This window comes from Lygodium microphyllum, chromosome 21, assembly GCF_053477565.2.
Source record: "Lygodium microphyllum isolate KBCC chromosome 21, Lygodium_microphyllum_v1.1.10, whole genome shotgun sequence".
NCBI lineage: Eukaryota > Viridiplantae > Streptophyta > Polypodiopsida > Schizaeales > Lygodiaceae > Lygodium > Lygodium microphyllum.
The window spans coordinates 51959100-51985627 of record NC_141155.1 but is presented as its reverse complement, the minus strand read 5'-3'; the positions used below and the strand labels follow the sequence as shown (position 1 = coordinate 51985627).

The 26528-nt window shown below is 44.0% G+C and overlaps 1 protein-coding gene across 2 annotated transcripts in view; it reads right to left on the bottom strand.

Moving 5' to 3' along the window:
* LOC148018001 (glutathione S-transferase 2-like) overlaps positions 1 to 26528 on the bottom strand; it is a 72008-nt gene that overhangs the window by 31194 nt on the left and 14286 nt on the right. For both annotated transcript variants that reach the window (XM_087661752.1, XM_087661751.1), the window contains exon 5: positions 8698 to 8769. In XM_087661752.1, the coding sequence (XP_087517878.1) occupies positions 8698 to 8769 (72 nt within the window). The remainder of the gene's footprint in view (positions 1 to 8697; positions 8770 to 26528) is intronic.

Below are 26528 nucleotides of genomic sequence, written 5' to 3'. Positions count from 1 at the left end.
ATGTCTGATGTTGCAATTTATAGCCAAGTTATTGGTTATCTTGTTTATCTTTGCAACACACACCTTGGCATTCAGTATGCAGTATCTTAGGTAAGCAAGTATATGCACAATCCACGGACTGTACATTGACAAGCTATCAAGCGAATCTTCAGATATTTGCGAGATACTCAATCACATGCATTATTATTTTCTAGGGGGAAAGACTTGTATCAACAGACTTACAGTGATTCAGATTGGACTAATGATGTAGATACTAGGAAGTCTACTAGTGGACACTGTTTCTTTTTGGGTCATTTATGCATTTCATGGCTAAGCAAGAAATAGCCTCCAGTGGCTACCTTGTCTTGTTAGGCTGAGTACACGAAAGCCTTCACTACAACAGTGGAATGTGTATGGCTATGTAGATTGTTGGTTGATCTACAAATTTCTTTGAAGGGTCCTACACCCATTCTTTCTGACAGCCACAATGCTATAGCAGTGGGGCACGGAATTTGTGTTTCATGCTCGTACAGGAGAATGTTTTTGAGAATCTGTGTTTCTAAGAGAGATGCTATATAGGAGAGATCAATTTGATGTATGTTTCTACACAGGAGAATGTTGTACTTCTACCACATTGCCACTGCAAGGGGGTACTATAATTCGCCAATTCTATGGAAATGCCCAATGTTTTAGTCACTTGGTTTGTCGTATGAACACAACTATATTAATAAGTTGTGTCACCACTTCTAGAGTTAGTTCTAGAGTTAAATTAACTCTAGTAGAGTTAGAGATAGGTTTAACTAACTTAAGACCTATTGTAATTTCATTCTATCATTCTGGCACTTGCATCTTTTGAGCGTGCAACTGCTGCCTACTCTTACTAGTCTTGTGTTCACACACACACACACACACTCTCTCTCTCTCTCTCTCTCTCTCTCTCTCTCTCTCGCCATTTCCAATAACATCTACAGCCTACATTTTCAGTCCAACAACTGTTCATGGCTTGCTATCTCATCATTGCTACTATATTTTGCTATTTACATCAGTCACATGAACGTTTCCATATTGCTGCCTACTGTTGAAGCGATTCCAGTCCTCTTCAGCACTCATCTAGACTCTCCAAATCTGTGTTTGCTGCTACTATACACATTCGGAGGCTACCTGCTATGCTTTGGGATCCGTACAAAGTACGACACACTCTCTAGGTCATATCATTTGCCTTGGTCCTCCAAGACGTGAGGGTTCGAGGTTCAATATTTCAAAAATAAAATGTGGTTGATTATATTACTTAGAAAAACTAATTACAACGAAGTGCTCATGCTCAACAGACTAGCAGGAGCAGATGAAAGTCAGAAGTACATCATGTATACAAGCCTCTCAAGGCGGTCTCGGGGGGATGGGGGCAAGAAGCCATCGAGAGGGGGGTGTATCGCCATCTGGGACTACTTGCCTGCATCACGAAAAACAGGTCCTGGCTGCCCTAAGTGCCCATGAAATGACATCGGAGCTCCTTAGAAGCCCTGGATTCACCCTACAACTGATCCCATTGGCCGCGGAGGGAGTGGATGATGGAGGTCTAGAGCTTTGCTAAAGTCGCCTATACTGAAAGTCTCTCTCCGCCAAAAGCCTCCTGACACCGCGCCTTCCAAATATGCCAACAAGTAAGACTCCCTATGATCTCCCATACCTCTCAGAGCGGTCTGTTGTGGGCTTCAATACCTAGCGGATAGATAGAGCCTCTAAACCGACCACTGTGCACGACCCTGCCTCGATAATGAATATCATGTCCTACATCCCAGCCTCATACAGAAGGTGGCGGCCTTGGCTAACTGCCTGCCAACAGAAAGCTCCCCATGAGATACATCCAAGACTGGGTGCTATACGGCAAAGGATGCGGCATGCACCTCTCCACACGAGCCGCACCGCTTCACACGACTAAAGGCAGTGCTTTGGTGTTTCTAGAGGCTGCTATGTGCAGCGCATACTGGACAAGTTAACTTCCCACTGCCAAGCCTCCATGTGCCACCAGCCATAAGAAATACAATACCCTCCTCGGCCTCAAACTATCCCATAGGCGGTGCCAGAAGGTCTATTGGAAAGGCTCCATGATGCCGTGCTCCGCCCAGTGCCTACTACGTGACGGCACCCAATCCATGTCCTCCTGCATCAGTACATGTCTGCCAATCCTGGCAATGTACTCCAGGAACCTTGGTGGCTTCTTGGCGACCGTTATGGCCGGCCATAGCCACTCTCTCGGGTCCCACTCCAGCTCATCAAGCAGCCTGCCCTCCCAGATCCAAAGGCACCACTCCCTGATCTCCTCCCAGAAGACAAAAGGGTCCAACCGCCATTTCTTCCCCTAAAGGCCAATCATCGGATTCTCCTCCATGAGAGGACAGGTAACCCCTAATCCTGCTGCCCTCTGTCAAGGGCTAGACGCCCCCCTCCTGTACGGTGAAGAGGGTCCCAGGTAGAGCGCCGCCCACTCTACCTACCACCTATAGGGGGATACCTACTGGTGAAAACCTAGCGGCCCATACCTCCCCGGGCTCTATCAGCTCTCATCTTGAGGGAGCAAGCCACTCTTGAGGTATTGTTGCGTCTATCTTCCTTCTCCTCAGCTCCACTCCTCTCTAGCAGCCTGATACTCGCTGCAACACCTCCTCGTCCACCATCCTGTACATCTCCTAGCATGTCCAGATGGTATGAGCCGAGCCGGCCTCCCAAGCAGCCCACTGGATGTGGAGGCGCTCGCCAAGCTATATGCTCCTTCCCAATCTTTGACCTGCGAGTTCCAGATTATTGGCTAACAATCTATCTCCTCTTGGCAACCTGGGGGGCTCTGGATTAGGGCCTTAAGTAGGCCCTGACACACGCGGATCAAGCTACGCAAGAAAGGTGATATGGGCGGGGTGATCTGGGCTGACATGAAGATCCATCGCAAGGATGGCCTCCACTCACCGCCAAGCCTCGGTCTACAGTCCTGAAGACCCTCCTGCAATAGGACCTTCCATATCTACTCTCTTGGTGTGAGGCCACGGACAACTAGCTTGCCTAAGAGGGCCATATTTTGATACTCTGGATCTATGATCCCCGGGCCTCCCTCTGACCAATGCCGTATGATGGTCGCCCACGCCACCTTGGCCCTAGAATCCCTAGAACTGTTTGACCCGAACCAAAGGAAATTCTACACTAGGCGGCGAAGCCACACTACACAGGATGAGGAGAAGCACCAACACGAGGCAATGTACCAGGCCGTCGCTAGGAGGACCTGGTTAACCACCAGGGCTTGGCTTGCTAGTGAGAGGCGAGCCGTACTCCAGCAGGTCAGCTTCCTCCGAATAGAATCGAGGACTAGGAGAAACTGTTGGGCAGGAGTGATATCAAGTCCCACCTGGAACCCTAGGTAACGGACGGTCTGTCCTCTGCTCACCCATCTAAATCCCAGGAGGAGACCCCACCCCATGCTAGAGTTCGGGTCTGTGAGGAAACCAATCAACTTTTACCAATTGATTTTCTCTCCTGCTGCAGAACAGAACACCTCAAGAGCCAGCCTCACTCTCTCCAGCATCAACTCATCATCCTCTATGTAGAGTACTGTATCATCTGCATACTCTGAGTCTAACAACTCAATCTCTTCTCTCACGGGATGTCGGAGACCGTGTAATCCGCTCACATGTGACCTGAGGAAATGAGATATCGCCTCTGCAAAGAGTAGAAACAGGTACGGGACCAAGCGGCAACCCTACCGAACTGATCTCTCCAATCGAAACTCCACCCCTCGCCTACCACCTATGAGAACCTTGCTGGTGGCCAATCTATAAAGTGCGGAGACCCCGAGAATCCAAGCCTAGGGGAAACCCAACCTCACCATGATGCCCTCTAGGAAATCCCAATCCACCTTGTCATAAGCTTTCTCGAAATCCAATAGTAGTACAGCTAGTCTCTGCCCACTGTGCTACGCCCACTCTGTTGCCTCAAAGAAGGTGAATACATTGTCTAGGATGCTCCTATCCTAGAAAAAGCTTGTCTGTGTATCATGGATGATATCCGAAAGCATGGGGCGTAGTCGCCTACCAATCATTTTTGCCGCTGCCTTATAGGCCACTGACAATAAGATGATCGGTCTCCACTGGGAAAGCTCCAACCGGTCTCCCCCTTTGGGGAGAAGACTGATAAGACCTACCAAAAGACTCCCTAGCATCTCTCCTGAAGTGAAAATCTCCTAGAAGGCCATCAATAGGGGGTCCTTCACCACCTCCCAGTAGGTGGTGAAGAATTCCTTAGAGAGGCTATCCTCTCTCGAGCATTTTTACACGTCTTGTGTATGGAAAGCCTCCTCTAGTTCTTTCTCTATGAAGGGAGCTAGAAGGGAGCGTCCCATCTCCTCTATGACAAGGGACGGGATGTGATCCTAGACTTGCTATCTACATGGCTGTCCTCTAGCTGAGGTTGTCTCCTGCTGGAAAAGGTGCATGTATTAGTCGGTGGCAATCTCCATCACCTCGTCTGGGCTAGAACGAGTCCTCCCATACTGATCTCGAAGGCTGCGTATCTGCTCTCTTGAGGTGTGAGACTAGTGCACCTGGAAAAACTCCCTGCACATCGTATTCCCCTTCCACGCCCAGAAAGTTGCGGAGGTGCGGAAAGAGAACTCCGAGTATCTGTCCTCTAAGCCAGCAATGGCTGCTTGCGCCTCTTATAATAATCTCTGCGTGGCTGCAAGGTCCCGCCGCAGTGCTCTCTCCTCCTTTCAGCTCTGCTACCTGGCCTGTATAGCTGCCTCTTGGCAAATACTGCTCGACTTGGCTAGGACCTCTGCAACCTCCTCTACGATCCAGTCCCTCGTGCCCCACTCCCTGTTCCATATCTGCTCTATCTGTCTTGTCACCTCCTTCCTCCTATAGATCGAGTCAGGGATCCAACAAGATAATGTGTCTAGGACAGATGCTGGGGGATCAAGTGTCAGGAGAACCGGGCAATGGACGTGGTACCCATCAACTGCCTAATCTTGCCTCCACGAGAGCCACCCCACTCTCCCACATAAAACCTGTCCAACCGCTCCAGTAGGACTCCACCTAGCCGCCTGTATCCCCAAGAGAAGTCAAGCGACCTCTCCCTCCTATGGAAGGTAGGGTCTCTCCAAGCATCGCGTACTCCTACTGCTAGTAGAAAGACCTCCCATGCCTCCTACTCCTCCCTAGCCATGCTCTGATAGTTTCTGTCTCTGCCCTGTTGGTCCTCCAAAGCCTCCAGGTTGTTGAAGTCTCCTCCAACAATCCAAGAGTCCACCTTTGGGAGTCCATCCGCGATCTCCACCCAGAACCTGCTGCATGCCCTAACCTCCGTAGGGACATAGACATTGAGGACTCCAAGGCACAAGTCCCCAATATCCAATCTGATCCATAGAACCCTCCCTGCCACTATAGTCTCGTGGTCTCGTACACAAGCAGTGAGACTCGGGCCGATAGAGGTGCATACGCCTCCACTCTTGCCGTGGGGACCTATGGCGTGCTCCTAGTACGTGCGCGAGCTGCCACAGAGTATCTTCCCTACCCACTGGGCCTAGATGGGAGTGAGCTTGTACTCCTGTAGAAGTAGAATGTCGATTCGTCCGGCAAGGACAGGCTGCAGCTCCTGCCGAACAATCAACTTCCTAGAACCACGTGCCCCACTGTAGTGGAGACTATTCACATTCTAGGATGCAAGGTGTAAGCTCATGGGAAACCTGTAACTGACTGAACAGGCATCTGTTCGGTGTGGAGATTGCTGATGAGGACGAGAAACTATGGGGCATGCAAGTGTGCTTTGCCACAAGTCTGAATGGTGAACTCCAATCCCCCATGGTGGCCCTCGGCCGAACCATAGGGATAATAGATGCTCCAGATGGTACTATCAATGCATCTATTAGCCATGCTAAGAGTCGTGACTCTGTATACTGGTAGAAACGGGCCGCCTGTGCCAAGGGCCACTCAATCACATCCCGCAAAGCTCTCTGTTGTGGAGGGGCTCAAAAGATGATGCTCAAGTGTGGGACCTCGGCACCAACCCACCAGTTAATGTCCATCATGCAACCAAGCCACTGCTGTGTAAATAGTGCTAGTCATTCTTCTCCCATCCACTGAGAGATGTGGTCCTCCACTTGACTCTTCAACTCCACCTCTATCTATGTCGTTGTCCAATCCCCCGAGTGAGAGGACTAAAGGAAAAAAGCGTAGTTTGGTCCATCCGGTGGTACTAGTAGATGGACCTTTGCCCACTCCTTGACTTACGAACCACGAAGATCCCCACCTCTAGAGGTAGTGGGAACTCTCCACGCTCCGCAACTCTTAGGTAGGACCATAGGCTACTGCGGAAGAACTCATGTGGCAACAACTATGCCTATCTCGAGAAGGTGTAACGAGCGGCAGAGGCAAATGAGTTGGTGGCTGTGTGGGAGGGTGGAAATTGCTGGTGCAAGGAGGATGTAGGCGTGTGTGGCTCATCACCTCCTGTGGGAGGAGGAGGGGTGGGTCTGAGGGGAATCACCTGAAACAAGGGCGAATCAAGGGGGGGGGGGGGGGGGGGGGGGGGTGGGATATCAGAGAGAGAGTCTGTGGCAAGGATGGCGGATGTGGAGGGCTGCAGTCCAGCAGGGTGGGTCGGGCACGGGGGGCTGCGGAGTGCTCTACCGAGGGGGCGTCGCTCACCCTCCTGCTCCCTATTGTCGAGGCTTTGTCTGAGGAGCTAGTTGCGGCCCTCCCTGCCGTCTCCCTCTCTGTCGTCTCTAGACCCGTATAAAGCTATCAACGTCCACCTGTGGGCCTGTTGACGAAGCCGCCTTGGCTCCAAAGCGCGTACAGTCTACTACCTAATGCCCAAAGTCATGGCAGCGCAAGCACTACCCTAGTTGCCCGGTCACAGTGACCTGCTACCTAAAGGAGTAACCTCCTACCTCTATCTCCAGGAACTTGGATATACTCTTTGTATCTTTCACGACCACTCGTACCTTGGGGACTTCTACAGCTGTAACTGCTTCCGCAAAGGAGGCAGGAAGAATTGTGCCAAAGAGCCGACCAAAGTCCTCCACTAACTGGCGGTACTCTACTGCCAGTCCGAGGAAAAGTAAAGTGACTAGGTGTCTAAGAAATCTATTGTGCAGCTCAAATGACTCCACTGTGAAGCCATTATACCAGGGAACCATGTGAATGACCCCCTTCGTGGAGACATAGAGCAAGCTCTCCACTAACTCATGAGCTGCGTCCGCAAAGGTGAGACGAACCATGAAGATCCCACGGCCCATGAGGACTGCGACTACCTCCACGATCTACGTTGTACCAATGCGCAGCGTAGAGTGGAGCCAATCCCGAAGTTGGGCCCTGGATGGAGAGTGTCCTATTACCTGACCGAAAATCATTGTTTCTTTAAGCTCAAGCTTTGTGGCATGGATGGCTAAGAGTTGTTTCTCAGAGAGGACAACGCGCAAGGTATTTGACTAGGGGGTATTCGTAGAAAGTACCGGCGTCTAACCAGAGGTTTCCATTGCGCTTTCCTACTGAGAACCTACCAATCATACTATTGTACTGTCGAAGGGGGGAGTGTTGCTGCAAATGGAGGGAGCAACCAGGGGGGGAGGGGGGGTTTGTTTTCTGATACCGATAGAGGCACCGAGTACCACGGATGACAGCGTGGGAGGCCTGCAAGCAGGTGGCAGCATAGTAAAGGAGACAGAAGACAATGCGGGTGAGGTACCGGGCAAAGGGGGGGGAGGGGGGGGCGCGCCTTGATTGCCAGTCAGCTGGGCGCAGTTCTACGGGGGTACGGTCGTGAGAGCAAGAGCAACGGTGCGTCGGTAGGGAGCCTTTGGGACACTCTTTCGGCTAATCCGGGCTTTAGAGGTTCAATATTTACCTTGCATATTGTGTTTGTTACATTGAGCATTGTATCTCTTCATTCATCTTCAATGTTCATTGTCTCTGAGTTACCTTAACCCTACAAAGTTCTTCTATCAATTTGTGCTTTGTGAGATGATTGTGTTTATATTCTATGTTCGAGTATTTCTATAGGCAGCAATTGTGTTTCTTGCTGAACTAGTGCTTCGTCAATCTATTGCTTTCATAAGCTTAGTAATTTTAAAACTTTGTACCATGTGTGCATAGCATTTGATTCATGTTCATTAACAATTTGAGCTCCAGCATTTGGTTGTTACAAGTACATAGATAATCACATTCTACTTTTATTCTTGTAGAAGATTCAATGTTTAAAATTCTATAATGAGTTTACCCAACAGAGTTGTCATGTTCATCATGGATGTTTTGATTCATGTTCATTGATTATTTGAGCTCCAACAATTTCTTATTACAAGTGCATAGACACTCAAATCCCACTTTTCTCCTTGGAAGATTTAAGTGATGGTGATTTCTATAGTGAGTTTACTCAGGAGGAGTTGTCATGCTCATCATGGATGTAGAAGAAGTAATAAATTCAGCATCTATAAACTCTCTTCCCTTTGCGGTCAGTTATTGATGGTCTTCACTTGATGTTTTGCTTTTTTGTCATAGATGAGTGCCAGGAACCAGTCACTCCACATAAATATGATGGGGCACGAGAAGGCCAAACAAAAAGAGGAAGTCAGAGCAAAAGGGGTGTGCACTTTCTTGCATAGGGTCAATACAAAATCTCAGTTTCATGACAATCAATTTAAAACACAGTAAGTCATGTGAAGGGGTACACACTAACCTGGCGCACCAATGCTTGCTTCTTAATGTCAGCAGGGAATAGAGAAGGTGTGGGGTACTTATTTTCAAGATACTGCCACAGCACACATTAATAAGTCCATCAATATAAGCATTCATTGCATAGGTCATATTAAAGGCTGTAAGGTATTTCAACTAAAACAATAGTTCATTTCAGGCTATTCTAAACCACCAAGGCAACTACTATACTTGGTTGATCAAGATCAGATATATCTTCATCTTAGAACATTGCTCTGCAGAACTATTTTGAGGACAAACTTGCAAGATCACAATTTCATATTTGACTTAAAGATTACACTTTGAATTGAATGGAAAGTAAGCAGGAGAGAGAATCCCTTAGACTTGACAGTGCAAACTGACTTATTTATAAGCTAATGTTACAAATCAGAGGCCCTCGACATAGCTTTCTGCACAGCCAGTTCACTTTCCACAGCTGTAAAGATGAAGAGAAGCCATAGCAGGAAGCTTATTTAATCCTCTTTAGAAACTAGGCATACACATTCACAACCAACAATTTAGGCAGGTGTATAAAGATAGTTAAGCATCCTTCACAACAAACAATCTAGGCAGGTGTTTCAAGCTGCAAAATAACACTTAAGAAATGTGATCCCCTACACACAAAGAATGTACCACACTGGTGGCTCACTAGAAAATTTTCAATCTGACGACAAACTGCTATGAACAGATTCTGTAGCTATATTGAGGCACAATACTAGCAGCTGTGATGGGTCTTTGTCCAGACTCTAAGGTATAACCTGTCATCAGTGGTGCATATCGTAGGACTGGTAGACCTCATCCTTCAAGCCTGTCAATGCCCCTCACAATCTATTAATGATATTTTTATAAATTTCAATGGAAACTGATGTTTCTTTATGTATTCATTTTTGGTATAGTCCAATGTAATGATCAAAACTATTTTTCATGTAAAAATACTTTTTTTCTAAATATGCAATCCCCCCTCGGCCTCCCCAAATTTTCATTCCTTGGTTTTGGCCATCACATGTTCGATGCTATTGCTGCAGCTGAAGCGCCTTATCTATTCAAATTTATGTAAAGGCAAGGAGATGAGTGAATTTGCCAAAATCCCACATTTCAAGGAATGCAACCTTACTCTAGGGTTTGCAATCTAGGGTTTCTTGATGCCCACACTGATTTACTTGATGCCTATGTAAGAGGCCCTATACTAATGATCAATTACATGTGAGTTCTAGCTTAATTTCTCTTGTTCAATCTCTCGTTCTTCTCAAAATGAAGCATTTGCATGTAGATCCTAACTAGACCCACTCATTTCATCATTTTGAGAAGCCAAGGGTAATTAGCCTTGGGATCCAATGTTCCATGTTTAACCTTAGTCTCAAGGATGGGAGCTAGACTAGATCTACTGTAATCACTATGGTGTTGAGCTAAAAATGCATTAGCTTGACTTAAACACCCCCAAACATGCTTAATTAATGAACCAAACCTTTTATTTTAAAAAGAAATGTGATTCTAGAGAGTTATTGTGTCCCGCATGCAAAACCCTAATTTGGGTGTCCCAAACTTTCTATAAATAGGCAGGCAGGCAGCCCACCACTCTCCCTCAATCTCGTTTTTGCAAATTTCAAGTCTTTCAGCTTGTTGCCCACACCCTAAACACCGAGGACATTGTGGTCCAAGCTAACCATTGCTGTCTACATCAATGTAGCACCTATTTCCAGCCTTCCACCCATTGTTCGCAGTTGATTCCAGTTTGCTAACTACTGCTACCGGTTTTCCCATCTGTCGCCTTCTACTGCAGGCTGCTGCCTAGCCTTTTCTGGTTGCATTTGGCAGTTTTCTCTCTCCTACAACTGTCGCCCAGCCTAAACAAGCTGTGATTTGCTGTTTTCTCTCTCTTCATCTGCATTATTAGTTTTTCTCTCTCCTCACCTGCGTTTTTAGTCTTTCTCTCTCTTACACTGCCATCTGCATCAAATCCAACCTTCCTTGGCTGCGTTTGTTGGTGTTCGACATCCAAAGGCTGCCTTGCTACGTTTCAATATCCGCTCGGAGTAGGACACACTCTTCAGCTCATTACACCAACCTTAATCCTTGAGATACATGAGTTTATGGTACAGAATTCACTCTCTGCATAGTGTGTTTGTTGCATGAGCATTGTTTATTCAGCAGTCATTCATTTCATTATTATTTGTGTTCGTTGTCTCTAAGTTACCCTAACCCTAACTATGTTCTATGTTATCAATTTGTGCTTTGTCATACGATTGGTATTGTGTTTTTGTGTTTAGAGCATCTCATCACATACTAATGTAGCTGAAGATTCCTAACCTATTCAATACTTTGTGAAGGAAAAGAACCAGACTGAATTTAGCATGAATCGCACATATCTAAGAATCTAACCACAACCTTGGGTTTGTGATCTAGGGTTTCTTGATGCCCACATTCATGTACTTCATGCCTATTTAAGAGTCCTATGCTAATGACAAGTTACATGTGCATTCTAGCTTCATTTCTCTTATTCAATCTTGCATTTTCTCTCATAATGACATATTCTCAGCTCACTTCTCCTCCTAACACATCCTCTACTGCCATAGCCAAAGCTATCACAGCCATACTCCTCTCTGCAAATCAGCCCATATCTCACTCTACACATCCAAACTTCAGAATCCCATGTTCACATTGCAGCACACTCCAAAACCTTCATTTCATCTACTCAGAACTTGAAGATTCTTGGTCTTTCAGGTCTTCATCTCTAGCTTCCAAGATCAGTCTCTTAAACTACCTGCCATAGACAGCAGTATCAAGATATGATAAAACTGCAAACATCTCTTTACACATGCATCCAATCTTCAAGCTTTGTAGTACAATTTAAAACCTTCACATCTTCAAATTCCTTAGTCATTCAGGTCTTCATTCCTAGCTTCCAAGATCAGTCTGCAAAACGATCTGCCATAGCCAGCACTTCCAAGGTCTGATAAAATGTAAAAATCTATTTACATGCATATCCATTCTTCAAGCCCTTGGGCTCATTAGAAAGAGCACAAATGGTTTGAAGCCACAAAATAACCTGAAGCATTGATCAACCTATTGAGCACAGTAAGACAATTCCTTTAAACGGCAGCTACACCATGCATTTGGCAGTCATACTGTCAGCACAGGAGCAGCAAAGAAAATTTCTTCAAGCCAATTTAGGGGTGATTAAGTGCTTAGTCAGCCTTTCTTCCTCTAAGAGGGAAGCATCCCACTGCAAGGAGATACAAGCAACCATGGCTTGAGCAAAAGGAAGCTTAAGGGCTATCAAAGAGTTTACACTCTAAACTCATTTAAAGTTATTATTTCTCTTAGTTGTTTTCTGAAGTTCTTGCAGTGTTTTGAAGATGTTTGCCACATCAAAGCAGAACCCCTCATTAGTGCTAGCCTAGAAGATATTGGCATGCCTTGCTCAAAAAAGGAGTCCAACATTTTAAACCCAAGCAAGAGGAGCAAGAAGTTCAGTCTAAGCTGAGAAGTTTCATGCCAAGGACAACGGTTGAACCAAACAAGGCTATCCTCAAAAGAAAAAAACCTCAATCATATCATGATTACTTCATTTCTATGGCTTCTCAGAATGCAGCACTGTAGAAGCAGATAACACAAGAACTAAATACAGAGAGAAGAGAGAGACAAAGATGGAGAGAACGCAAAATGCTAAGGAGTGAATAGACCAGAGCAGAAATGTACAACAGGCTGTGTGTGTATGCACTCAGCCGCAAACACCTCACACTCTCTGTACAAGACAAGTGACTAACTGCAAAGAGCAGTAGCCTATAAATAGGCAGGAGGAGGCAAGAAAAAGTGCAGTCAACCAGGCTGATCTTTGTCCAACTGGTGCAGTCGGCCAGATCTGCCAAGTGGCAGCCCAACTGCCCTGTCCAACTGGCCCAGGGCACAGGTCACTTGCTGCCCACACTCCTGTTGGACCTGCACGGTCTGCCTTGCCCGTGCTGACTGGATTAAACCAGCCTTCTTCTTGGCAAGGGTGGTAAATGACCTGATTTGACACAAATTACATCAAACAATAAATTCACAAATCTGAAAAACATTCACTTTACAAATCAATCTTGGACAGCTGACACCCAATTGGCCCAACAATTAGTGCCCCTTTGGGTATTTCTTTAACTTGCATTTCTTAAGGTTGAAGTACATGGAGATATGGGCTGATCTCCTTTGATCTTCAAAGCCATCATAACTGACCAGCAACTCTTTGTCAGAGTGCAGCGAATGCAGAAGCATGTGACCAAGCTGAATGAAAATGAACACAAAGAGAAGAGGGAGAGAGAAAGAGATAATAGAACATAGAAATCCGCAGTGAATGAACACTGGAATAAAGAAGGCAGACATGTACAAGGGCTACGGAGTGTATCTCCATCGGATGATCTCTCTCTCCACCTGAAAAACAAGTGAAAATGACCAGTCTGGCCAGCCTATAAATAGAAAATAAAGTAATCAAGAAAATGATCATACAAAATCAAGCTACCTCATTGGAGGTGAATTTCACACCTGTGTCAGCTCATATGTGTTGGGATGAGTGCAGAATGAAGTGCGAGACAGAAATGGAGTAAGTGCAGTGTTGAGAGTGAGAGTGAGAGAATCCCAAGATGAGTGTACCAATTAGTGATGGTATACAAAGAATAAAATGTATTTATATGTTAGGGTACAAATAAGGGTGTGTTCACACCCGTAAGTTTATCTACACAGAGATTAAGAGACTTTACATCCGACAACCTCCCACTTAAAGGCCCGAAGTGGTATCTTTAAGCTAGCCAAGTCCCACTAATCAGATACAATGCTTATGCTCAGCCTTTGTAAGACTCTTAGTGAGAACATCTGCAAGGTTATCTTGGGTTTTGACCTTAGTCAATGTGACAAGACCATCATCCAGGACCTATCGAATGAAGTGGTGGAACATCTATGTGTTTGATACGTACATGAAACATGGCATTCTTAGCCAGACATGGCACTTTGGCTATCACAACCAAGCACTGGAGTACGAGAAGAAAGACCAAAATCCTTGACCAAACGGCCAAGTCAAATATCTTCCGTAGAAGCTTTTATGGCTGAAATGGTGGAGAGGATCAAAGCTCAACTAAGAGTGCAATAGACAATCTGGAGAGTGAAGCACGACACCCAATGCAATAGATTGAAAGTGTAAAATGAAAGTACAAGATACAATCCTTAAACATTGGGGTTATAAGAGGGTGTTCACACCTGAAGTGTGTGCAACACAATAAGTGCCCATAAATGTATAACATAAGCACATAAAATAAAGAGAATAAATCTAGGGGAAAAAACCTCTCGTACAAAGAGTAAAAAGTACCCCAGTGTCCTGATCACCGACACTCCTCTGTGAGCGTAGGCGTGAGTGAAACCCAACAAAGCCCCCTAGAGTGAAGAGTGATCAAATTACAAGGGTCATCCTCCACCAAAGGAGATCAAATTTAAAGCATTGAAAAATGCTTCAAATTTGTCACGAGGAAGAGCTTTGGTGAAGATGTCTGCCACATTACTCATGGTAGGACAATAGACAAGGCTAATATCTCTTGCATATAGCCTCTCTCTGACAAAGTGATAATGTATCTCAATGTGTTTCGTGCATGCATGAAACACTGGGTTCTGTGCCACTGCAACGGCACTCTCATTGTCAGTGAACAAAGGAGTAGGCTCTGTGACAGATACATCCAAATCATGTAGCAAGCGTCTAAGCCATACACATTCAACTGTGGTAGTGAAAGCTGCCTTGTATTCAGCTTCACATAATGATAGGCAACAGTGGATTGTTTCTTGCTAAGACAAGATATGCAAGATGAGCCTAGAAAGAAATAATTGCCACTAGTAGAGTGGCGTGAATCATAATCACCAGCCAAATCAGAATCACTGTAAGCATGTAAGTGCAATGGTTCCCCCTTGGCATAAAGCAATCCAAGAGATCTAGTACCCTGCAAGTAACGAAAAACACGCTTGACAACTTGCCAATGTGACATGCGTGGCTTATGCATATATCTGCTCAAGGCTGAAACTACAAACTGTATGTCCGGCCTAGTGTTGTATAGGTAGATAAGGCATCCAACTGCTAGAGTATATATGTGTATATCAAACAAATCACTGTCATCATGCAATGACAGCTTCAGTCCAAGTTCCATTGGTGTACAGACTGGCTTGCAATCTTATAAGCCAAAACTCTCAAGAGTTTACCAATGTGTCTTGATTGTGATGAACCGATACCTCTAGTATCATGTATGAACTGAATGCCCAAGTAATAATGCAAAGACCCCAAGTCTGACATGTCAAAAGTTTGCTGCAAATTTTGTTTAAATATTGAAATCTGTTCAGCATGTGTCCAGGTAAGTAAAAGGTCATCAACATATAGACAAATGATCAGCATGGATCCCCCCCTCCTTACAAACGTAAGGGTAGACTCTGATGAGCTATTTATAAACCCTTGACTAAGTAAAAAGGCATCAATCTTTGCGTACCAAGCTCTAGGAGCTTGTTTCAAGCCATATAAAGCCATTTTCAGCTTGCAAACAAAGTGTTCGGATCCCTCAACTGCAAAACCAATGGACTTCTGTATATATACTTCTTCATGAAGTTCCCCATGTAAAAATGCAATCTTAGTATCTAACGGATGCACGGTCCATCCATAATGGACAGCCAAAGCAACCATAGACCTGATGTCTCCTCACAGTCAATGCCTTTCTTCTATGCATAGCCCTTTGCTACAAGCCTGGCTTTATATTTGTCAATGGATCCATCTGCATTCCTTTTCAGCTTGCAGACCCATTTTGTTCCAATGGCTTTCTTCCCAATAGGCAAAGACATTAAATCCCATGTTTGATTCTTAATGATGGAATCCAACTCAGCTTGCATTGCTGCCATCAATGCACACTATGTTGTGCGTCCTCAAAACATTCAAGCTCCTCATCATCAATTGTATTTGCTGCCATAACAAACTCCATGGTATGTACAATATCATGCATACGAGCTTGCCTCCTAGTACGACCAGCCATGGGAGCATCCAAATGACTATCTTTCATAGTCTGTAAATACCATCTAGGCATTTCTCTTGCCTCTTGACTGTGCACAAGCTCTTGCTGAATTTCAGATTCAGCACTTTGCTGAATATTCAGATCAGCCATTGGCTGATTTTCTGCATTTCCCAATGGAGCAGCTGGCTGAACATTAAGTTCACTTAATGAAACTCCAGCTGAAGGACCAAGTAAAATGGGCAGCAGCCCTTCAAATACATCACTGGCAGCCTAATACGTGTCAAAACCAATAAGGGATAATTCTGATTTTTCATCGAAAAGTACATCCCTACTGACAAATACCTTTTTAGAGACAAGATCATATAGTCTATATCCTTTGCTTTCACTTCTATACCCCACAAAAATGCATCTGACAGCATCCAACTTTTTTCTAAGTACCTTGGGAATGTGTGCATATGCAAGACACCCAAAAGTATGAAAGTTCCCAACAGAAGATTTCCGGCTGTTCCAAGCCTCAAAAGGCGTGACATTCTTTAATACTTTGGTGAGGCATCTATTCAAAACATGGCAAGCACATATAACAGCTTCCATCCAAAAACTCCGTAGCAACTCTTTGCTTTTAGCATACATCTGACCATCTCCATGAGTGACCGATTCTTCCTCTCTGCAACCCCATTTTGCTGTGGAGTATAAACAGTAGTGAACAATACCCTTCTGCTTCAAAAAAGAATTCAACATAGAGGACACATATTCCCCCCCTCGGTCCGAATGGAGAGTCTTTACTTCACAACCAGATTGGTTCTCAACAAGTGCTACAAAAGCCAAAAATGCATCACACACTTCTGACTTTTTCACTAAAACAAGTAAAGTCATCAATAAAAGTCACAAAATAGTGACATCCACCCAATGACTTTGTCTACATAGGGCCACATACATCTGAGTGCACTAACTGTAACCTAGTTGTGGCTCTAAAAGCAACATCATAGGGAAATGAAAACCGATGCATTTTTCCTAAAATACATCCCTTGCATAAGTGCTCAGGAGGTCTCTCCAAGAGAGGTAATCCATCTAGCATCTGTGTACATTGTAAGAGCATCAAGCTATCATAGTTCGCATGCCCCACGCGAGCATGCCATAACTCTGCCTGTAACATAGCAGGAGTAAGAGTGGGCACTAAATATACCGACTGATCAACTGAAAGAGCATCCAACTCATATAACCCATGACATAGAGTGCCAGTCAAGACCAAAGTCATGTGTTCCTTATGTTGCACCATACGTCTGTCATCATCAAAGGTGACCTGTAAACCAGACCTTGCCAAAGAAGAAATAGATAGCAAATTCTTCTTTATACCTAGCACAAACAAAGCATCCTGTAGGCAGAGAGCGGAGAATAGAGCTGTCAATGGCTGTGAGCACAATCTCCCCAATACCTCTAACAGGGTATGATGCATTGTTAGCACACTGTATAGACTTGCCGACTGGAGCTACGCCAATAGAAGTAAATAAATCTCTGCGAGATGTGATGTGTCTAGAAGCACCACTATCAAAAAACCAAGTCCCTGGATCCTCAATAGAGCTAAATGCTCTATCAGTCCAAGAAGAGTCATAACTGCATGTATAAAAACAATGGTCCCTTTCTGCAACAAAGGACGCTGACTCAGTAGCAGTGAAAGGAGCATCAAAAACAGACATTCCTAACTTCTCCTTGGCTATCCGCTTTCTACACTCAGTGATGTAGTGTCCTGACTACTTGCAATAATGGCATTTTCTCTTATTGGCTTGCGTGTCCCCTTGTTTTTTATTACCTTGTGAAGTGCCTAAAGTCCTAGAGCTCTACAGAGCATTCTTTGCTTAGCTGCCCTTGCCCTTCTGTCATGCCATAAAAGCCTGCTCAGAGGCTATAACATCCACACCATTGTTTCTTCTTGTCTGCTCCTCCTCTAAGAGCAAACTGACCAACTGAAGAAAAGTACTCGATTATGCGGCAATCCTCATGGTGAGGTTCAAGGCCGTATGAAAGGCCAAGTACGAGCGCAGCAATGAGTTCAATGTAGTAGATATCAGTTGTACATCTGAGTAATACTCATCGACATTCATAAGCTGCTCATGCAAGTCCTAAATTTTGTTTAGGTAATCCTGCATAGAATCACCCTCATCCATCTTCAGTGTCTCAAGCTCTTTCTTTAAAAAAGATATGCGAGTCTTATTATTACCAGCAAACATCTGCTCCAAAGTCAGCCAGGCTTCTCGTGAAGAAGCTGCAGACCGAATGTGAGGGATGATAGACCGCTAAACTGCCAATCAGTGACAAAGCTTGTGCATCCTGTGTATCCCATGCCTTTTGAGCTGCTGATCATTGGGGTAGTGATTGAAGTGGAGCAAGCTGCACAAGCTGAGTTGCTCGTTGTCCACGTCCTGCTAGAGAAGGAGTAGCAGGAGCCACAACTCCGGGCCTAACTTCTTCTCCGCTTACGTAGTCCCAAAGATTCTTCGCAATTAGCACATTCTTCATCATGAGGACCAAAGTGAATAGTTGTTACCATCCAACCTAACCTCCTTAGATACATAGATAAATACATCACCTCCCTAATTTGCCATGATAATCAATGCCAAAAAGAGGAAAAGAGCAATGTCCAAACTAGACCGACCTAGAAATCTCAAAATTTCCAAAAATTACAGCAATTAGGTTGTTGCAATTAGCAAACTGAAGTTCACTTTGTCAAAACTATCTGTAATGCACGTAGTCGAAGGTGCATTTAATGCTCTGCAACACTGTAGAAGCAAAAGACCCAAAATTTCTTGCCCCAAAATGCTTAAAAACAGTCTATCTCAGATTGAAATTGCTTTGCATGTACCAATGTCTTCACAAAAACCAAAAGCCCCAAAATTCTTAACTAAGTTGCTACAAAACTTTTGCATCAATCATGTCTCAGACACATATTCAGATTGTTGTGCCTACCCGGGCAGAAGCCTCTATTCCAGAGATTAATCTGGAATAAAAAATATATTTACTTTGACAAATTGTACATGGCGGTGGCGTGAGCTAACTGGAGTCAGGAGCAGTCACAGTCATGCTGGTGGCAAGCGGCGGTGGTCAAGCTAGAGGCGTTGCAGTCGTAGTGGCTGGCCACAGGCGCAGGCCGAGCTGCAATCGTGTGCAGCAAGTGCAGCGTTAGCGGACTGCACATAGACCACGGGCGCCACAGGCAGACAGTAGCCGCTGGCGTTGGGGGCGGGGACTGCAAAGGGGCACCGGTACAGGCCACAAGCGGCACAGTAGGAGCACAGACGGCTGGTGGGCAGCTGCTCACGCTGTCGCAGCACTGGGCTGAGGCGGCTGCTCTGGCTGACTGGGCAGCACTGTTTGCAAGGTACCGATTGGCGCAGAAGGGAGATGACTACTCTGATACCTAATGTGAGAAGGTGGAGAGGATTGAAGCTCAGCTGAGAGTGCAGTAGACAGTGTGAAGAGTGAAGCACGACACCCAATGCAATAGACTAAAGGTGTAAAATGAAAGTACAAGGTACAACTCTTAAACCTTAGGATTGTAGGAGGATGTTCACACCCGAAGTGTGTGCAACACGATAAGTGCCCGTAAATGTGTAACAAAGGCACATAAAATAAAGAGAATAAATCCAGGGGGAAAAACCTCTCATACGGAGAGTAAAAAGTACCCCAATGTCCTACTGATCATCAGCAATCCTCTATGAGCGTAGGCATGAGTGAAACCCAACAATGTTCAACCTCTGTAGTACTCAGTGCCACAATTTTCTACAACCTTGAACACCAAGAAATAGCCCCACCAATCAAAGTAAAGACATACCCACTCGTAGATTTTCTAGTGTCAAGATCTCTTGCCATGCCTGAATCACAAAATCCCTGCAACTTTAGTGTACCCTTTCCATAGCATATACACTTTTCCTGTGGACCTTTTAAGTATCTAAAGATACATTTCACTGCTTTCCAATGTGGCTTGCCAAGGTTAGACATGAATCTACTAAAAACTCCCATTGCATGAGCAATGTTAGAACAAGTTGCAACCATGGCATATATGAAAGAACCACATGCTGATGCATAAGGTATGCCTTTCATAGCAATAGCAGTTGCATCATCTTTTGGGCAATCAGCATTGCTAAGCTTTGTATGTGGCGGTAAAGGCACACCAAGAGGCTTAGCATCAGCCATATTAAATTTGTCAAACAATTTGCTGATGTACTTGTCCTATGAGAGAAACAACAGATGTTGCCATCTATCTCTTTTAATGTGAATGCTTCTAAATTTTTGATTGAGAAGGCTGAACTCAGCTGCCTTTTAAGAGCGTTTAAACTACTCTTACGCTTTCTTACAATCAACATGTCATCCACATATAAGACCAGTATAATAAGGCTTCCATCATCAGCCTTTTTAGTGTATAAGTAGTGATCAACATGACTGCGCTTAAATCCATGGCTAAGCATAAAAGTATCAAACTTTTCATACCACTATCTAGGGGATTGTTTCAACCTATATAAGCTGCATTTCAGCTTACAAACTAAATGCTCTTTCCCTGGAATAGCAAAACCTTCGGGCTGTTTCATGTACAGCTCTTCATCCAGGTCACCATGAAGAAAAGTAGTCTTCACATCCATCTGATCCAACTCTAAATCCAAGGATGTAATGAGAGCAAACAAGACACAGAGCGTAATCATCTTCACCATTGGTGAAAAAACCCCCTCGAAGTCTATGCCTTCCTTCTGTGTATAGCCCTTAGCAACCAAACGTGCCTTGTACTTGGGCTTACCATCAATACATTTCACCTTGCAAACCCATTTGTTAGGGATAGCTTTCCTATCCTTGGGCAAAGATACAAGCTCCCATGTGTTATTCGTATACAGAGACTTCATATCTTCCTGCATAGCAAGATCCCACTTTCTCTTGTTTCCACATGATTGTGCCTCTCTAAATGTCAGAGGGTTATCTTCATCAACCAATAAAATGCAATCCAAAGATGGTTGAAAGCTCTGTGGCTACCTTCTGACACATGTAGACCTTCTTACCCAATGATTTGTATTGTTAGGCCATGAACCTAAATCCTCAGGTATGTGCACACCATCACCTAGTGGCTGATTCTCAGCATTTTCTTGCTGTTGTAACTTGTTTTCAGCATGTTCTTCTTGCTGTCCTATTCCATCCTGTGCATCTATTTGCTATCCATTATCTTCTGGCTATAGCACAAAAGGTTGCTGCTCATTTTCAGCATCAAAAGAAACAAAATCTTTAGCTAATGGTTGTTCAGGTTGGCTGTTCATGCTAAAATTTGACCTTCTTTTTGTCAAGGTCACCATGTGTAGCATTTTTCAGCAACTTTGTCTCATTAAATACTACCTCTCAGCTACGCACTATCTTGTTATCCTGAGGACGTCGAACTCTATAACCCATCTCTCCCTCATCTCCATATCCCATGAAGATGCCCTTGATGGATTTCATGTCTAGTTTAGTCCTATGATTTAGAGGAACATGCACAAAGGCATCACAACCAAAGACACGCAAATGGTCATATGAACATGGTAGCAATGGAACGGGAACGGGAACGGGAACGCGAGGTCCTAAGGGAACTATTCATTTATGATTTCACATATATTAAACTATTCATTTATATATTTCATAAAAGCTCTTTGAAAAACACATGTACAATTTGCAAAACATGATAGTCTTTTTCATAGATGAAAGGACGGTTACATTGAAATGGCACATAACTTATAAGATCCAAAATAGATGATAATCTAGGATTATACTACATAAAAGAGTCAAGAAGCATCAAGTAACAAGTATAGTTGACAAAATATGGCAACTTGGAATTTGAAAGTCTCTCAAAGTAACCATTGGATCATACATGGCTGCCACTATCAACAAGACTATCCAAAAGACTATCATCCACATTCTCTAAGAAAGCCATATCATCATCAAAATCAGCATTTAGAAGTTCCAAAGCATCTTGATCATCGGCCATATGTGTAGGCATAGATGTCTCCCTATCCTCATTATCAGAGGACTCTTCTTCATCAAGAGCTATAAACTATTCTGCCTTGAGGAAAGCCACATCTGCAAGCAAGCGCAAGTTTGCACTGAAAAATATCAAGTCATTCACTTGTTTTGTCCCAAACCTATTCCACTTTTTAGATGCAACATGTCCAAATACACTCCATAGTTGCTCAATGGGAGAGTAGCTTGCACCTTGAGACAAAATCTGCACTGCCAATATTTGAAGCTCAGGTGTATGTGCCCCATAATCTTCCCACCACAAGACATTCCCAATCTTAAACCGATCTATTTGTGCATCAGCTGACCCAAACATTCCTAACTTGTTTCTATAAAAACCAAGTTGATCTTTCACCAATCTTCTCTTAGTATCAATGGGAACCAACCTAGAAAGCACTATGTCCCAACCCTGCATTACCTCTTCATCCTTCTCTTGACCACACCCTTGGAACTCTAGATCTAATACATATATTGCTGCATGCATAGGTGAGTGATAAGCATTCCATCTTGCCTCACATAAATCTCGGACTTCTTGATACTTTGCTTCATCCAAACCAAGCTATCCTAGCTTCTCAATCATGCGATCTACCCCCTCATAGACCGTTCATGGCTCTCATCCATCTGCAATTCGCATCAAGCGCATGATTGGCTTTATGACAATATTGAGCTTTTCAATTCATTCCAAAATGCATGATCTTGTATGATGTTCTCCACTGCTATACCAGCCCTTGATCTAGAAGTAGCCCATCCAATCCACTCATTACTTACCACCAATTGCTTCAAGGATAAGGTTATCTTCTCAAGTCTCTTTGTCATAAGAAAGTTGTGAGAGAGAACAGCAAGATCAAAGCTCAGCACAAAAAACAGTAGATAGTCTAAGAGTGAAGTACGACTCCCAATGCAATAAACTGAAAGAGTGTTACTTGAAAGTACAAGATACAACCCTTAAACCTTAGGGTTGCAGGGGGTGTTCACACCCAAACACGGTAAGTGCCCGTAAGTGTGTGTCATAAGCACATACAAAATAATACCATAAGTCTGGGAGAAAAAATCTCTCCTAGCAAGAGTAAAAAGTGCCCCAATGTCTGTCACGAGGACGTGAAAATTTGATGCTTTGCTTATGTTTAATTGACATTTGATTAAAGGATTAATCAAATGTGCAATTAAAAGATGCACATGTGAGGTGCAAGCTACCTTTTCACAGTTGAAGGCCGAAGGACCTTGTGAAAAAGATGGGTGTCAAAGGCAAAAGTTGTAACAAGTTACACTTGTTAGATTCTAGGTGAATTTTGGTATCAATTGGCCATTAAGTGTCAGTGGTGACACTAGGGACTAGGCATTAATTAATGGATTAATGCTTGTCCAAGGGTCAATTAATGCATGGGACCACTTTGGGTTGCAAATGGCCTAGCCAATTAATTTTTGGATGGGTAAGGTCAATTTTTTGGGCATGGATTAAGGGCTGAATTAATTTTCAGAATTAACTAATTCTGAAATTTAATTAAATGGCTGGAAATTGCTGAAAATTGATTAAGAAAGCTGCCACTTGGCAAAACTTTCCCATGCAAGTGGGGGAAAGGCTAAATAGGATTGAAGGGAGAGGAAAATCTCGTTTTTTCATTTTGGAGCTGTTAGGAAGAGGTGTTGGACTATTGTTGTCACCTTTTGGGGCCATTTCCCAACCATTGGAGACCATTTTAAAGATGGAGACTACATATTCTTGACCTCGGAAAGCTGGCAATTGCTGCTGATGCACTTTCTCTTGAAGATCACAGTCTTTGATGCTCCTATTGTTGTTGGTGCATCCGCTTGGGGCTGGTACAGCAGGGCAGCAACTGATTTTGATTAGTTCTTCGCGACAAATCTCAGAATTTTCTCTCTCTGCAGCATTCTCTCCTCTCCTTCAGCCTATGCTCAGCCATTCTCAGCAATTCTTAGCCATTCGGAGGAGATCTCAGCCATTTTTGGTGGGCTGATCTGTAATTTCTGCAGTAAACCCTAATTTACAGTAGAAATTAGTACTGTAAATTAGGGTTTAACAGCCACCTTGGGATCCGTGCCAAAGATTGAAGGCTCAAGGGACTGAAATCAGCAGCTGATAATTGAAGATTATCAAGGGATTTCAAGAGCCAGCCCATCCCGAATTGATTTGGGGCAACATTTGGCCAGCCAAGGGTCAAATTGGAGAAGAAGCCCTAGGTGAATCAAAGGGCAAATGACCCAAAAGGCTTGCTGGTCATTTATGACAACAAAAGCAATTGGTTAGCAGGAGGAGATTGAAGAATCTCGAGTTGTACTCCTTCCAATTGAATGAAAGCTAAAGAAATACCGCAAGGGGCGCCAATTTTGGGGCCAACAGGGTGTCCACTGTCCAAGAATGTTATGGTAAAGTGTGTATTTCATTTTATGTGCATTTATGTATTGCTGTAATTAACTCTTAAATCAGGTTATCACCACCCATTCCAAGAGGGAAGGCTGGTTTCAGTGTCCTACTAATCACCGACACTCCTGTGTGAGCGTAGGCATAAGTGAGACGTAAGTGAAATACCCAACAAACACCCCTGGAGTGAAGAGTGATCAAGAGTACAAGGATCATCCGCCACCAAATGAGATCAAATTTAAAGCATTGTGAAATGCTTCAAACTTTTCACGAGGAAGAGCTTTGGTGAAGATGTCTGCCACATTACTGGTGGTAGGACAATAGACAAGGCTGATATCACCTGCATGTAGCCTCTCTTTGACAAAGTAATAGTGTATCTCAATGTGTTTTATGTGTGCATAAAACACTAGGTTCTATGCCACTGCAATGGCACTCTGACTGTCAGTGAACAAAGGAGTAGGCTCTGTAACAGATACATCTAGATCAACTAGCAAGTGTCTAATCCATACGCATTAAACTGTGGTAGTGAAAGATGCCTTGTATTCAACTTCACATGACGATGTGGCAACAGTTGACTATTTCTTGCTAAGCCAAGGTATGCAAGACGAGCCAAGAAAGAAACAATTGCCACTAGTGGAGTGACGTGAATCATAATCACCAACCCAATCAGAATCACTGTAAGCATGTAATTGCAGTGGTCCCCCCTTGGCATAAAGCAATCTAAGAGATCTAGTACCCTGCAAGTAACGGAAGACAAGCTTAACAGCTTGCCAATGTGACATGCGTGGCTGATGCATATATCTACTCAGAGCTGAAACTACAAACTCTATGTCCGGCCTAGTGTTGCATAGGTAAATAAGACATCCAACTACTGGAGCATATGTGTGTATATCAAACAATCACTGTCATCATGCAATGACAGCTTAAGTCCAGGTTCCATTGGTGTACAAACTGGCTTGCAATCCTGTAAGCCAAACTTCTCAAGAAGTTTACCAATGTATCTTGACTGTGATAACCCAGTACCTCTAGCATCCTGTATGAACTGAATGCCCAAGTAATAATGCAAAGACCCCAAGTCTGACATGTCAAAAGTTTGCTGCAAATTTTGTTTAAATGCTGAAATATGATCAGCATATGTCCCTGTAAGCAAGAGATCATCAACATAAAGACAAATTATCAACATAGATCCCCCCTCTTTACATATGTGAAGAGTAGACTCAGATGAGTTGTTTATAAACCCTTGGCTAAGCAAGAAAGCATCTATCTTTGCATATCAAGCTCTAGGAGCTTGTTTCAAACCATATAAGGCTTTTTTCAGCTTGCAAACCAAGTGTTCCAAGCCCTCAACTGCAAAACCAATGGGCTGCTGTACATATACTTCCTCATGAAGTTCCCCATGTAAAATGCAGTTTTAATATCTAACTGATGCACAGTCTATCCACAATGAGCAGCCAAAGCAACCATAGACTTGATGGTCATCATGCGGGAAGTAGGAGCAAATGTCTCCTCATAGTCAATGCCTTTCTTCTGTGCATAGCCCTTTGCTACAAGCCTTGCCTTGTATTTATCAATGAATCCATCTGCATTCCGTTTTAGCTTGTAGACCCATTTTGTTCCAATGGCTTTCTTTCCAAATGGCAAAGACACCAAATCCCATGTTTGATTCTTACTGATAGAATCCAATTCAGCTTACATTGCTGCCATCCAATGCACACTCTGTTGTGTATCCTCAAAACATTCACACTCCTCATCATCAAGGGTGCTTGCTGCTATAACAAACTCCATGGTATGTGCAGTATCATGCATACGAGCTTGCCTTCTAGTACGACCAGCCATGGGTGCATCCAGATGACTATCTTTCATAGTCTATAAATACCATCTAGGCATTTGTCTTGCCTCCTGACTATAAATAAGCTCTTGTTGAATTTCAGTTTCAGCACTTTGTTGAATATTTAGATCAACCAATGGCTGATTTTCTGCATTTTCCAAAGGAGCAGCTGGCTGAACATTGAGTTCACTTGCTGAAACTCCAGCTGAATCACCAAATGTAATGGGCAGCAGCCCTTTAAATACATCACAGGCAGCCTGATATGTGTGTAAACCAGCCAAGGACAATTCTGATTTTTCATCAAATAGTACATCCCTATTGATAAACACCTTTTTAGAAACAGGATCATAGAGTCTGTAACCTTTGCTTTCACTGCTATAACCCACAAAAATGCATTTAACAGCCTTGTTATCCAACTTTTTTCTGAGTACCTTTGGAATATGTGCATACGCAAGGCACCCAAGGGTACGAAAGTGTCCAACAGAAGGTTTCCGACTGTTCCAAGCCTCAAAAGGTGTAATTTTCTTCAAAGCTTTGGTGGGGCATCTGTTCAAAACATGGCAAGCACACATGACTGCTTCCAT